General features: G+C 41.0%; 1 protein-coding gene across 1 annotated transcript; it reads left to right on the top strand.

Annotated features, from left to right (window-relative positions):
• The first annotated feature begins 7,597 nt into the window (after nucleotides 1–7,597).
• On the top strand, nucleotides 7,598–12,728 carry LOC124271357 (probable DNA double-strand break repair Rad50 ATPase). Its single transcript, XM_046706455.1, has 4 exons — nucleotides 7,598–7,643; nucleotides 9,643–10,202; nucleotides 11,495–11,770; nucleotides 12,623–12,728. Coding segments are annotated over exons 2-4 (828 nt in total). The 5' UTR covers nucleotides 7,598–7,643; nucleotides 9,643–9,651; the 3' UTR covers nucleotides 12,624–12,728.
• Nucleotides 12,729–15,453: the final 2,725 nt, after the last annotated feature.

A 15,453-nucleotide genomic window follows, 5' to 3' on the forward strand; every position in this document is an offset into this window, starting at 1 on the left:
TTACAAACACGTACAGATCAGTGACAAGTATATGTCTTGTGGTACGTGGGGGTAATCTCACCAGCCTTGCGCCCGAGTGTCAATCTAGCCTGCACAATCTTCGTCACTGCCAGATCATATGTATGCAACAAGTGTCATTCTTTAACATGCACAAAGTCTTCTAAAAAAAGATTTACAAAAGAAACCGAAAATTCAAATACTCTGGGTGCGTGGGCACTGTAATTATGCTTTTGAACTAGTTGCGGCAATAAAAACGCATGTGGGTGTTTAAAAAGGATGAATAGTGAATCAGTGAATACCAATATTCACCACAGCTGTGGTCTGTCCCACAAAGTGATCTCTGTTGTTTTGATGTTAAAATATGGGACTTTCGACCATGAGCGTGACGATCGCTTTATGAAACGTCACCCTACACCTGAAACTAAGTTATTTTCTATTCGAAATTCGTATTCCGCTTTATTGCTATTCCTATTATGTGCGTCAGGAACAACGGGTACTTCACTTGTATGCATTTTACCTGATAGTCTGGAAGAAACTGCAATGTGCATATGTCTAAACACTAGCGGTGTTATTGACACAGAGATTACATGATAATTTCTTCCAATCTTGGCAATCATCTTTGGATAGCAGCCATAAATGGTTTTACAATAAGCATTTCAAATCTTCATTAAATGTTGCGAGCTACTTGGTAAACAATAATGTCCTCAATATTTAAAAATTATACATGTCCGATTTCTGTGTTGTAATTTTAAACTAACAGTTGAAACTGGTAGATACATTAATGTTGCATATAATAAAAGGCATTGCCTGTTTCGTAAATAAAATGGTAAATTTGTTGTTCAAGATGAATGACATGTATTCTGTATCTCTGATGCATACTTTCATTTTAGAAATAAGTACATATCAAAATAGTTTAGTAAATGTCCATCAATTATAAATTGTATATATATCTTACAGAGTAAAAATATTACTATCATGCAGGATGTATGTCTATTTTCATACAATGTTGATAAGAAACACAATACCTTACATGTGCTCTAATTATCTATCACTCTATGAGTATGTATAATAAAATTCTGTTCTTTTTTGTTCTGTTCATTGACATACTATATTTCATATTTGTCTAAGCTTGTGCCAGTTATGCAATGCAATGTCATCCCTATACTGCAGCAACGTACTGACCTGGATAATATCGTGACGGCATATTGACATAGGACATCGTATGACTTTGCTAAATATGTCCGTGTGATTTTAAAGTGCTATTTTTGTCACATGTATAGACTTTTAAATAGCAAGAGATGCAGCGGAAAAGACCTAAAATAATCTAGGTACTGAGAAAAAGTTAATAAGGTAGTTGCAGCAATAAAGCTATAACACTTTGAAATTGAATCGGTAAAAGTATTTTTCTAAACAGCATGTACCTGAAAACTCCAAGGTCACAATATAAATGCGTCTTAAGCGCAGCGGTATCAACATATATTTTATATTTGTCGAAGCCAAGTTGACGCGACGTTTCTAAAGGGTTAGCATGTATTGCTCTATCTGAAGCCTCCGCCAATCACACAATGGTTCTTTAGAAAGGAAGTGTCATGGCCTCCTAGACCCTAGAGAATTTATTTAAAAATAGAAGTCCAACTAGAATGATTGGGCAAGTGTAGATTACCTCAACTATTTCAGTTGTTTTTGGTTTCGTGTCGATTATATTCTTTTTGGTAAATAAATATTTCAAAAATAATTTTTAAGGGTTATTCAAGAAGTTCAAGTGAAGAAAGAGATGTCGTAAATATCTAGGTTATATAGAAGTGGGTAAAGGTAATAACGCTGGGCAGCTGGGCATGTTTTCAAAAATTGACGTATAATATTTATTAAATTACATGCCCGTGAAGATCAGGGTTCGAATTGATCTTCAGTAACCCGTGTTTGTCGTAAGAGGCGACTAACGGGATCGGGTGGTTAGGCTCGCTGACTTGGTTGACACACGTCATTGTATCTCAGTTGCGTAGATCGATGCTCATGCTGTTGATCACTGGATTGTCTGGTCGAGAGTCGATTATTTACAGACCGCCGCCATATAGCTGGAATATTGCTGATTGCTATGGTAAACAACAAACAAACAAACAAACAAATCATTAAATTACCATCATATTTTTTGTGGAATTACTCAACTTGGCCTTCAGTAGTGAAATTTGGGAATTGATCGGTTAGCTTACCAGTCAGCAGAATGTTAAAGGGATCGATAGCCATAAACAGGGATCGATTCCCAGCGAGATTAGAGACATCCATTCATGTTTTTGCAATGATACTCATGAAATCAAACCTTCAACATTTGTTTTAACCAAGAATCAAATATCACTAATAACAATAATCATTCATCTTTGACTTCATTTAATCTCTATTAACTCAACAAGCTCCAATACCTTCAGGGAGAACAATCAGTTTATCCTGTACGGAGAAAAAATCTATTTTAACACCTGTTGTTATTTAATTAATAGGTTTACTGACACTTTTTCGGAATCCGTTATGACGATGTTTGAAAAACATGTAATAAAAATGTAATAAAAATAAACTTTAAGTGGACTTTCTTCATACTTGAACGTATAGTCAATAGGTGAAATAACGAATAGGACAAAAAACACAGCAAAGGTGCTTTAGAGAATGACAAGTTAAAGGGCTACTCCCGTTTCCTATTAGCCCACTTTATTTTCCCCTACATTATTGAAGTTAGTTAAGAGTTTTAACAGAAAAAATTGCTCATTTATAATCTTAATTGTTATCAACATTTTTTAGATTTTGGGTCGGCGGTTCCCTTAAAGAAGCAATTAGACACGCCTTGGGTAATTTGCAATGTCATTATGTGGGTCGGGATTTCTTCATTGCCGTGAAAATTCTGTTTAAGTATTCCACCTGTGTATACAAACGGCCGCATCCTCTCACCCAGGCTCCGAAATCTTAGCGGTCACACTCTTGTTTTTAAGCCGTTCACGTGCAAGACACAGACTGGTGCTGCGTCTCGTGTGCGCGTGTGTCTGCGGTAACGCAGCTCCTCCCAGTCTGATATTTGCCCGTAATTCCTCTATCCACATACAGCGAAGAGCCAATTTGAGTCCCTGGTGTAAACATCGGTAGACTGAAGGCTCGGAGTCGCTGGATCACGAAGCGTTCCTATTAGGTTAACCAAATTAGCCTTACAAATAGTTTGTAAACACCTAATATTGTTCTTACCTAAACTTCTTGTTTCTCTCGCAATGTGATTCGGGAGCTATGTTTTCATTATTTGACTAACTCCACGTGTTTGACGTTATAGACATGGCAGAGATAAGTTTGTCAAACGTTTTCACGGGAACATTGTTCATGGTGCATGGAACTTTTAGCATTTATTTGAACATTTAGATTCATTTGATGTAAATCGAAAAATAAAATAAAAACGAAAATATAGAGAATATGTCTCAGGATGCATTATAAATGGTTAGCAATTATTGAAACAATCAGATTGCAGAAATTGACCAAAAATATAGAAAAACGAAAATACAGAGAGGATATGAAACATTGAAACTGGTTAGCAAACAGCATCGCAGAGAGGTATATCGAAACAAGGAAATACAGAATTTATCCCGTGTGTTGTTTTACGTAAACGCAGCGATTGTTTGATTGGCATTCTAGAACTTTGATGAGCCAACAGAGAAGCATACCAACTTTATGGATGACAACTTCTTGTTGATTGCATGGAGTGACGTTTTGATATAGATTCTTGAACCGTTATGAAGCTAAATGACGATGTAAGAATAGAGTGACGTTTCGATATAGATTCTTGAACCGTTATGAAGCTAAATGACGGTGTAAGAATAGAGTGACGTTTCGATATAGATTCTTGAAGCTAAATGACGGTGTAAGAATAGAGTGACGTTTATAGATTCTTGACCGTTATGAAGCTAAATGACGGTGTAAGAATAGAGTGACGTTTCGATATAGATTCTTGAACCGTTATGAAGCTAAATGACGGTGTAAGAATAGAGTGACGTTTCGATATAGATTCTTGAACCGTTATGAAGCTAAATGACGGTGTAAGAATAGAGTGACGTTTCGATATAGATTCTTGAATAGAGTGACGTTTCGATATAGATTCTTGAACCGTTATGAAGCTAAATGACGACGTGTAAGAACCGTTAGAGCTAAATGACGGTGTAAGAATAGAGTGACGTTTCGATATAGATTCTTGAACCGTTATGAAGCTAAATGACGGTGTAAGAATAGAGTGACGTTTCGATATAGATTCTTGAACCGTTATGAAGCTAAATGACGGTGTAAGAATAGAGTGACGTTTCGATATAGATTCTTGAACCGTTATGAAGCTAAATGACGGTGTAAGAATAGAGTGACGTTTCGATATAGATTCTTGAACCGTTTTGATTTTAAAAGCCACCAGGGTGGAATTCTGTTTATCATTTCGTGAGACATTATTAGGGAATTACCATATATGACATGCTGTTTGTCAACAGTATGCGAGGTGCTATCCCATGTTGTAGCCTTTTCACACGTACACTTAACTATTTGAAAATTAAATTTGGACCGGCATCAAGACTGCATCGTAGTAGGTGAGACTGAACTCGTTAGTGACCTCTGAAGACAATCATAGGATGATGAAGACCAGTACTTGACCAGAACCTCACGGGGAATGGAATCTGTGTGAGAGCCGGGTGCTGGTGTCCTAATGTCATTTCTATTTGTCTAATGAGCAACTCGCACGCACGCACGCACGCACGCACGCACGCACCTACGCACGCACGCACTCACCACATCAGCGACATAAATTCTGCTCTGGGTAAACCTGACTAAAATCATGGAGTGATTTTGTAATATCTGTCGACAAAGCTTCACATGTTCTACAAAAACTACAATCGACGGAATCCGCAAAGCAGTTTCTGAATTGAATGTCGATATCGGTAAACGATTTGTATTTTTATTTGGACCTAGAATCATTAGTCTAACCAAAATGTAGCGCCACCAATAGTCAACTTCGGCAAGGGTAGAAATCTGACATCTTTTGACATCAGTTATGGAATAGGTGCTGAAAGCGGCGTAAAACCACACTCACTCACTGATTCATCATAACATTTAGAATACCTCCAACCAAATTCACTCACCGAGGCTACAATACCGGTATGTTTACCTTCTGATATGTGAGATTATACGTTCAAGGACACCAGAGTGTCTCGGTAAATGTACACTTAAAACATCGTGTCCGTACTATTTGTCTTCGTGATATTGAAATACACCCCAGCGTTTTCTGGCAAACGCTAAATTTGTAAAGTGTTTGGGAAACATTTTGTACATCACGTGTGTCTGTACGTGACCCTTAAATTGAAATATATATATGCGTTTACCCAACTCTGGAAAAACGAACATAATTTATTTTTTCTCAAATCCCATGTAGATCCAACCCGGGGCCTAGATTTTCGAAACGTTCGTAGCCCTATGAACATCTTAAGCCCATTCTTAACACATTGGCTACGATCAAAGTTAAGAATTCTTAGGGCTACGAACGTTTCGAGAATAAGGGCCCAGGCCCTGGAACCGATCTACAAAACGTTCGTAGTGCTACGACATTCGTAAGCCTATGATACACTATAGAGTTACGACAGCTCGTAAAGTTACGAACGCTTTGTGGATCGGGATCTGTTTTGGTTCACTGGTGCTAGGTTGTAAGAGTTGACTTCACGTATCGTTCTGCTTGGCATTGTAGAAGTTGGTGAGTGACAATGCACGCCAGATATTTGATGATCACAGCAACCACTTTGCCTTCCTTATGAGTAAATGAGTTATTTTTTACACCGCTTTTAGCAATATTCCAGCAATAGCACAGCCAGAAATGGGCTTAACCCATTGTATCCATGTGGGGAATCGAACTCGGGTCTTCGGCGTGACGAGCGAACTCATTAACCACTAGGCTACCCCACCGATCCCTTACTTTATGTGATGTCAGGATGAAGACGTCATATCCAAAGGGCTCAGTTTAATAATAGAGAAGGAGTCATCTCTAAAGTATCTTGCTTTATTTTTAACAGATATGGCTCGGCTAGGCTCATCTGACAGTTACTTAGAGTTCAAATCATTTCCATGGAAATCATAAAAAGTATAAATGCAAAAAATCTGCAAATAGCAAAAAGCACCACTTCAATATATCTGCCAAATCTTGTAGACAGATATTGAACGGCTTTTTAGTTGTGCTCCGGAAACGAAGCCCACCCCTCCCTTTTGAGACTAAGTTGGAATCGTTTCCATAGAAACTAAGAAAAATAAAAATGCCCAAAATCTGAAAATAGCAAAAGGCACCACTTTGGGATCTGTCTCATATATCTTCTAAGCGTTGTTGAAAGATATTGAAATAGTGACTTAAAACACTGATGTTGAATGAATTACTCATCAAAGTAATGCGAATCATGCTATGATTAGTGCACATGTGATACTGCAATCGCACAAATCAGTAATTAAATTGGGGCGGTGGGGTAACCTAATGGTTAAAGCGTTGGCTCGTCACGCCGAAGACCCGGGTTCGAATCCCCACATGGGCACAAAGTGTGAAGCCCATTTCTGGTGTCCCCCGCCGTGATATTGCTGGAATATTGCTAAAAGCGGCGTAAAACCAAACTCAGTCAGTCAGTCAGTAATTAAATTAATTTACAGATAATTTATATCAGATACATGTAAATACAAATATTCATATACATGTATAATTAAGTTGCATATTTTAAGCACTTTGAATGGTGCAAATAGAGAGTATATATGTTTGCCATATTCAGTCATGTTTCATGCCATGCTAAGTCCAATGCTATGTAACTATACTGTGTATGTTATTCTACTGTTTTATTTTATATTTTTATTTGTTTCTAATAAATAAGCAGCTGGAAATATACGTTCATTTTCCTTTAATGTTCAACACGTAATGCAAACTACCATAGTCATAGTGGCAAGACCTAGCGTCTAGGGCTGTTGCAAGTGTCACAGGGAAGGGGTGACACTAATAATTGAAAATCACTCAACCATTCAATTCGTGTGTTGGAGGAGGAGTCATACTGGGTCGTAGTCACAATGGGAAGACACCGCCTTATCTCCACAGCGTTGGGATTATCACTGGAACTTGTACTGCGTCTGGCTTTACGAAAGAAATAGAACGAACATATATATTAAAATCACCCTTCTATGAACGGTTGTATGTTAGTTACTTATTGCAGGTGGTTCTATATATCTTCTAGACAGTTCTAGTTGTTCTAAGTATTTCAGGGGTTCGTCTTACACGACCATCCCCAGAGCTGACTTAAGAACGAGCTGAAAGAAGGCAGATTAGACGCCGCCCAACCCAATCATGTGTTGTCCCCGGCGTGTAACTGAGGGTTCCTCGAATGTCGAAATACAGAAATAATCGTGACTGAACTGTTGAATTTAAATATACCTGAATTATGAACTTTCAATGGAAGTTACCCGTCTCAGGTAGTCCTCAGCCGTGTTCTGAGTCAATGTGTACACATGTCAACTTGTTCCACTGGCGACACCCCCTTTACCTCATCTTTATTCATATCCGTTAGGTCAGGGTATATATACAGGTGGTTGCCTCTCAGTCGGTCATACCCAGGACGGCTCCCTGTGTGGTGAGTACAAGCTAAGCATTGTTGGAACTGATAGATTTTTTACTCTTTGAAACATTTTTTTTCTGTTTCATACAAGTTTCGTAAATAGCGTTCGATTTTGTTTCGTTTATTCGTCCATATTGGATTCACAAATATTAACTTACTTTATGCCCCTGTTGGGGTTAAAGAAAATCTTTGTAGAATTTATGTTTTGTTTATTTAGTTATTTGATTCATGTGAAGACTTTGACTATGGTGCATCAATGATGGTTTTACAAAATATTGCAGCTTATGGTTTGATTGTTGTCTTCCTGTGTAGAAAAACACTTTGTTATAGACTGTGATATTTGAAAGACACAAAGTTGTTCATGAAGCAATCTTTTCGTCTTTATATTATAATATTCTTAAAAAAGAATAGCGTCGACGACTGAAAGAACAGTAGCTATAGGTTTTGTTATTGTTCAATGCACATGTATAGTTTGTTGGTAAATATGTATATTTTGTTACCACAATTAAATGTTTCCTCTTTTCTAGTATCACTGAATTTCAAATAATCTGATAATGTTTCCCCATGTTTTGACTTTAACACCCAGCGGACTCTTTGAAGAACGGTGGTTGTTTTCTAGTGTTGGTGTTTTATAAATATTTAACTTTCGGCACAGTTCATGGCGGAGATACCGCCTCCCTGGTGTAGTGGTTAGAGCGTCCGCCCGGAGAGCGGAAGGTCGCGGGCTCGATCCCCGACCGCTTCATACTAAAAGACGTTAAAATATGGCGACAGCATTCAAACATATTTAAGAGCATAATTGAGTTATAGATATACTGAATTTTGCAAAAGATTCTCAAACAGCCTCAGGTTTTCAACAGAAAAGCAATGGTAATAATGTTATGGGTACATTTTGCATTTGTTTGAAATCATTATTACAGTAAGTCAGTCAAAAGAATGCCAGGCTATCTTCAGAAACAAATTCCGTTTTTGTAAAGGGGAAATTAGCTGTGAAAATCACATGAATGGGTCACTGAAAATAAGTGATGACACCAGGTGTTCGGGGAAATGTAAACATGTCTTGCTTGCTCTTTACGTTTTTAAAAGATAGATTAACCCATTAGTACATAGGTATATGCAATATACCTTCTTCAGAATACGGAGAGCGGAAGGTCGCGGGTTCGATCCCCGGCCGCGTCATACCAAATGACGTTAAAATATCGCACTTGTTGGCCCCTGCCTGGCGCTCGGCATTAATGGGTACAACAAGGACTGGTTGGCTCGGAATCAGTATAATGTGTCTGAGAGGGATATTCATGCTTCACTGCGGCACAGTATCTCACTGAGCTTACACTATAAAACCAGCTTAAGTCTGGGCTAGTACAAGCAGCCACACATACACATTCACACGCATGCACGTCGTCATATGAGTGAAATATTCTTACGTACGACGTTAAACCCCATTTCACCTATATTACACATTCACAAAAGTATCAAATAGCGACGTGACTAATAAAGTTTGAGGGACCATGCTATGAATACACAGGAAGACACTTGACCTCCAGTCAGAAACCTTTCGTGAACAAAAAGAAGACAAAATTGCATTTTAAGATTTATTTAGAATTGAAGATTAACAGTTTTTATGGATAGGCAACTCATAAATAGATTCGACGTTTCGGCGTAGGTGCTAACAATCACGTGTGAGAGTGAGTATGGTTTTACCACGCATTTAGCAATATTCCAGCAACATCATGGCGGGGACACCAGAAATGGGCTTTACACATTGCACCCATGTGGGGAATTGAACCCGGGCGTGACCAGCGAACGCTTTTAACCACTGGGCTACCCCATCACCCCGCTAACAAGCAAGTGATGTTAGCACCTAAACCGAAGCGTCGCATCTGTGGCATTTAAAAAAGTGTCTATCCATAAAAAAATATTTCTCTTCATTATACCATCTTTTAAATACCACTCAAAGAAGTTATTTAGACTTGTTAAGAATTATTTCAAGTATGGCCTTTTGTGGTTCTTGCAGATATCAAACATGCTTCCTAAGGTTGTTCTGTTAGTGTGCCTGCTCCCTCTGGCGCTGTGCCATGGTGGATCCAGCGAAGAGATGGGCGGTTTCATGGGAGGAATGGACGGAGAGTCCGGAGACATGTTCGAGAAGATGAAGGAATTCATGGAGAAGCGGGAAGAGGAGAAAGAGCACTTCGAAGGCGATGGCGACTGCAAGAGCAAGGAAGAAGCTCAGATGAAGCAATATTCCATGATGAAGAAGTTCCAAGAAATGCAGAAGATGCAGGAGATGAAAAAGAAGATGGAGATGAAGGAGAAGATGGAGAAGTTCAAGAAGTACCAAATGTTCATGGAGAAAATGCAGCAGCAGAAGGAGGAAGCAGCAATGGAGCAGAAGAAGAAGATGTACGAGCTGTGGCAGAAGCATGAGGAGATGAAGAAGAAGAAGGCTAAGGAGGGCGAGTTCAAGGAGCTTATCGAGTCCTTCCAGGAACAGAAGAACAAGTTCGCCTTCCAGCTCACACACGCCTTCCTTCAGCTTTGCCAGTGTGGAGAGGTCAACGCACAGATGAACAAGTAAGTTGTGGTGGTGATGGTGGTTAGAATGATGATGAGTCTTAGATGGAGGTAGAGAAGGATCTTTGATGTGTGTAAGAAGAATCATTAAGGTCATCGGTTGATTGATTGGTGTGAGAGGGTGTGCAGTAGGGGTGATGATGATGGTGTTGATGAAGTTGGTATTGCAGATGCTGATCATAGTGGTTGCGATGTTGGTTATAAGGGTGGTAATGAGTGATAATAGTGAGTAAGAATTGTTTTACGCCGCGTGTACGCTGGGGGGTGGTGGGGAGACCAGTGTCTAAAGCTTTCAATCATCACGCCGAAGACCCGGGTTCGATTCAACACATGGGTACAATGTGTGAAGCCGATTTCTGGTGTTCCCCGCCGTGATGTTGCTGGTATATTGCTAAAAGTGGCGTAAAACCTCACTCACTCACACTCACTCAAGAGCGCCATCAGTGCCTTCAGGTCTGTGCATCGATGACGTACAAACCAGCCCGTGAAGATCCGGTTTAGAATTGGTCTTCAGCAACCCATGCTTGTCGTAAGAGGCGACTAACGGGATCGGGTGGTCAGGCTCGCCGACTTGGTGGACACATGTCATTGCATCCCAATTGCGTAGCTCGATGCTCATGCTGTTGATCACTGGATTGTCTGATCCAGACTCGATTATTTACAGACCACCGTCATATAGCTGGTATATTGCTGAGTGCAGCGTAAACCTAACTCAGGTCTGTGAATTACTGAATTACAGAAATTGCAACAGGCCGAAAGTAGGAAATACCAAAGAAATTGGTTTCCACTTCCAAAATATAATTTCATGTTTAAGCTTAAGTTAAGTACCGCAACTGTGTTTACAAGCTACAACTATGTTGGATGACAGCAAACATTTAAACAAACAAGAAATCGTTATCGTGATGTGTTTGATACGGGCATGTGTTTTGGAGTGTTTGCACTGATGTGGCGACTATTTTCAGCCTATTTATATTTTGATAACGTTTGTAATTCTCAGTGTCCATTATGGCCATACCTTTCCCAGGCAGTTAATTACGGACATGACCCGTGAAGATCCGGGTTAGAATTGATAATCAGCAACCCATGCTTAACGGGATCGGGGGGTCAAACTTGGTTGACACATGTCCTCGTATCCCAATTACTTGGATCGATGCACATGATGTTGATCACTGGATTGTTTGGTCCAGACTCGATTATTTACAGACCGCCGCCATATAGCTGGAATATTGCTAACTGCGGCGTAAAACTAAACTCACTCACTCACTATTACGGACATTGTTGTACGGTTCCAGGATGTTCATGGGTTTGAGGACAAACGACGACACAGACATGATCGGTGGTATGGGTGAGGGAATGAGGGAGGCCGTAGAAGCCATGGAGACCGGAAACATGGCCAGCCTAGCTGAGAAGATCAAGAAGATGGACCACGAACAGCAGAAGAAACTCTTTATGGGTGGTCTCGTCAAGTCGATGTGCGGCGGAGCCAAGGCCTACGTGATGCAGGCCAAGAGGTTCGAGGAGACCTACATGCAGAGCAACAGCACAATGGAGACCACAACCTCGGGTTGGTGAGTATTAAGGACTCACATCGAGTGAAACCCACTTATTTACAAGGGCGGTGGGTAGCCTAGTGGTTAAAGTGTTCGCTCGTCACGCCGAAGACCCAGGATCGATTCCCCACATAGGTACAATGTGTGAAGCCCATTCTGCTGTCCCTCGCCGTGATATTGCTGGAATCTTGCTTAAAAAAAACCCGGCGTAAACCTCAACTCACTCACTGTTATTTACGGACCCTGATAATCCGGCAACTTCATCTTTCGAAACGCTGCTGGGCATGATCCTGTAAATAATGTTGCAGAAAAGAGAAACACATGATGAAAATTATAGTTATCTCTCATTTTCAATATCGGTTTTCCTATTTAATCAGGACTGTCGCTGAAATCCTAGCGTCCGGATTAACAGGGTTTCGTTGTTAATGTCAGAATACACTGTGTTGTTGACACCCAACTTTCACTGGTGTTATAACCCATTTCATACACACACACACACGCGCGCGCACGCATACGCCCAATCACACATAATATCATACACACAACATGCTTATGTTTCGTTCTGTAATTATTACATTATGTACAAAATTCCTAAAATAATCAGAACATAGTGTAATTGAGACAAACCCTTCTACCAGCATGTATGACAAACTGGACACATTATACAACCAAGAAATTGACATTTTCTTGGACCAAGTGTTTGACCAAGTGTTTGACGAAGAACAATTTGTCACCAGCACAAAAGAAAACACTAGCACGAGTCTGCACTACTTGGGACAAGTATGTGTGTATCATATTATATATTTATTAACTATTTATGTTTAAGTATGCATGTATCAGTTTATTAACTATTTGTGTTTTATATTTCAGAGTGAGCCACTGTGGACCAGCAGCTAATCTGAGTTTACACTGTCAAGCATTGCTCATGTGAATTATTTTTTTACTGTTTGTGTAATAAAAGATTTCATAAAATTGAGTTTGTTGCATGCGTATGTTTATAGTCGTGTCACGATAATATAAATTCTGCTTTGTGAGATCGCCCGTGTGCGAAATACGTGTCGGAAAACACACGTTAAATCTCATCAACATCTGGATCGAAAAGAATAGCAGGACGTTCTCCGTTGTTGATTGGTAGATTGGGAGCGTAGATCCTGTACATTTGTTCAGTCGTTCAAGACATGGTTTATAACCCTATTTGCTAACACCTGGTGTCATAGTCATATTCAGTGTCCCGTTCTTAATTAAACCGCTAATTTGTCTTTCACGCCTCTTTGAATGATATAGTTTGGTGGGATCATCGTGGCTGGTCGGTTTCTGGTGTTGATGCTTATATTTACAATGAAATATGTAACAATGAAATATTATGTTACGAGCACATGTTCCGTTGTTCGGGAGAGATGGGAAAGGGGGCAGGCAGGAGAGAAACAAAAGAGTAGCCTAGTATTTCAAGCTGATTTCGATATAACCCGACAAACAAAAGAAAGTACAAGGTAAATATGAATTTACTTGAATATAAATTAAATTTAAAGTCACAAATATTGCGTAGAACTTGTTACCGTGGGTGAGTTATTGAGTTAAGTCTTACGCCAATTTTAGCAGCAATCCATCAATATCACGGCGGGGGACACCAGAAATGGGTTTTACACGGGTCTTCGGCGTGACGAGGGAACGCTTTAATCACTAGGCTCCACGATACATCCACCCTACAGGTTACCGTAACACCACGTCCAACGTAGATGATTCAGGCGATGATTCGCTCGGGTGTCCACAGCACAGAGCAGGGGTGTAGCTACCATCTGTAGGTGTCCCTTCTCAATATCTTGGCCCATTGACACCATTTGTAGGTGTCCCTTCTCAATATCTGGCCCTGTGACACCATCTGTAGGTGTCCCTTCTCAATATCTGGCCCTGTGACACCATCTGTAGGTGTCCCTTCTCAATATCTTGCCCCATGACACCATCTGTAGGTGTCCCTTCTCAATATCTTGCCCATGACACCATCTGTAGGTGTCCCTTCTCAATATCTGACACCACCTGTACCTGTCCCTTTCTCAATATCTGGTGACACCATCTGTAGTACGTGTCCCTTCTCAATATCTGGCCCTGTGACACCATCTGTAGCTGTCCCTTCTCAATATCTTGTTCCATGACACCATCTGTAGGTGTCCCTTCTCAATATCTGGTTCCATGACACCATCTGTAGGTGTCCCTTCTCAATATCTGGCCCCATGACACCATCTGTAGCTGTCCCTTCTCAATATCTGGCCATGTGACACAATCCGTAGGTGTCCCTTCTCAATATCTTGCCCCATGACACCATCTGTAGGTGTCCCTTCTCAATATCTGGTTCCATGACACCATCTGTACGTGTCCCTTCTCAATATCTGGCCCTGTGACACCATCTGTAGCTGTCCCTTCTCAATATCTGGTTCCATGACACCATCTGTAGGTGTCCCTTCTCAATATCTGGTTCCATGACACCATCTGTAGGTGTCCCTTCTCAATATCTGGTTCCATGACACCATCTGTAGCTGTCCCTTCTCAATATCTGGTTCCATGACACCTTCTGTAGGCGTCCCTTCTCAATATCTGGTTCCATGACACCGTCTGTAGGCGTCCCTTCTCAATATCTGGTTCCATGACACCTTCTGTAGGTGTCCCTTCTCAATATCTGGCCCCGTGACACCATCTGTAGGCGTCCCTTCTCAATATCTGGCCCCGTCACACCATCTGTAGGCGTCCCTTCTCAATATCTGGTTCCATGACACCGTCTGTAGGCGTCCCTTCTCAATATCTGGTTCCATGACACCTTCTGTAGGTGTCCCTTCTCAATATCTGGCCCCGTGACACCATCTGTAGGTGTCCCTTCTCAATATCTGGCCTGTGACACAATCTGTAGGTGTCCCTTCTCAATATCTGGTCACCCTGTGACACCATCTGTAGGTGACACCCTTCTCAATATCTTGCCCCATGACACCATCCGTAGGTGTCCCTTCTCAACATCTTGAACCATGACACCATCTGTAGGTGTCCCTTTTCAATATCTGGATCCATGACACCTTCTGTAGGTGTCCCTTCTCAATATCTAGCCCCGTGACACCATCTGTAGGTGTCCCTTCTCAATATCTGGCCCCATGACACCATCTGTAGGCGTCCCTTCTCAATATCTGGCCCCGCGACACCATCTGTAGGCGTCCTTCTCAATATCTGGCCCCGTGACACCATCTGTAGGTGTCCCTTCTCAATATCTGGCCCCGTGACACCATCTGTAGGTGTCCCTTCTCAATATCTGGTTCCGTGACACCATCTGTAGGCGTCCCTTCTCAATATCTGGTTCCGTGACACCTTCTGTAGGTGTCCCTTCTCAATATCTGGTTCCATGACACCATCTGTAGGTGTCCTTCTCAATATCTGGTTCCATGACACCTTCTGTAGGTGTCCCTTCTCAATATCTGGCCCGTGACACCATCTGTAGGCGTCCCTTCTCAATATCTGGCCCCGTCACACCATCTGTAGGCGTCCCTTCTCAATATCTGGCCCCATCACACCATCTGTAGGTGTCCCTTCTCAATATCTGGCCCCATGACACCATCTGTAGGCGTCCCTTCTCAATATCTGGTTCCATGACACCATCTGTAGGTGTCCCTTCTCAATATCTTGCTCCGTGACACCATCTGTAGCTGTTCCTTCTCAATATCTGG

The sequence above is a fragment of the Haliotis rubra genome, unplaced genomic scaffold (assembly GCF_003918875.1).
Source record: "Haliotis rubra isolate DU_JTF1 unplaced genomic scaffold, ASM391887v1 Scf16, whole genome shotgun sequence".
Classification (NCBI taxonomy): domain Eukaryota; kingdom Metazoa; phylum Mollusca; class Gastropoda; order Lepetellida; family Haliotidae; genus Haliotis; species Haliotis rubra.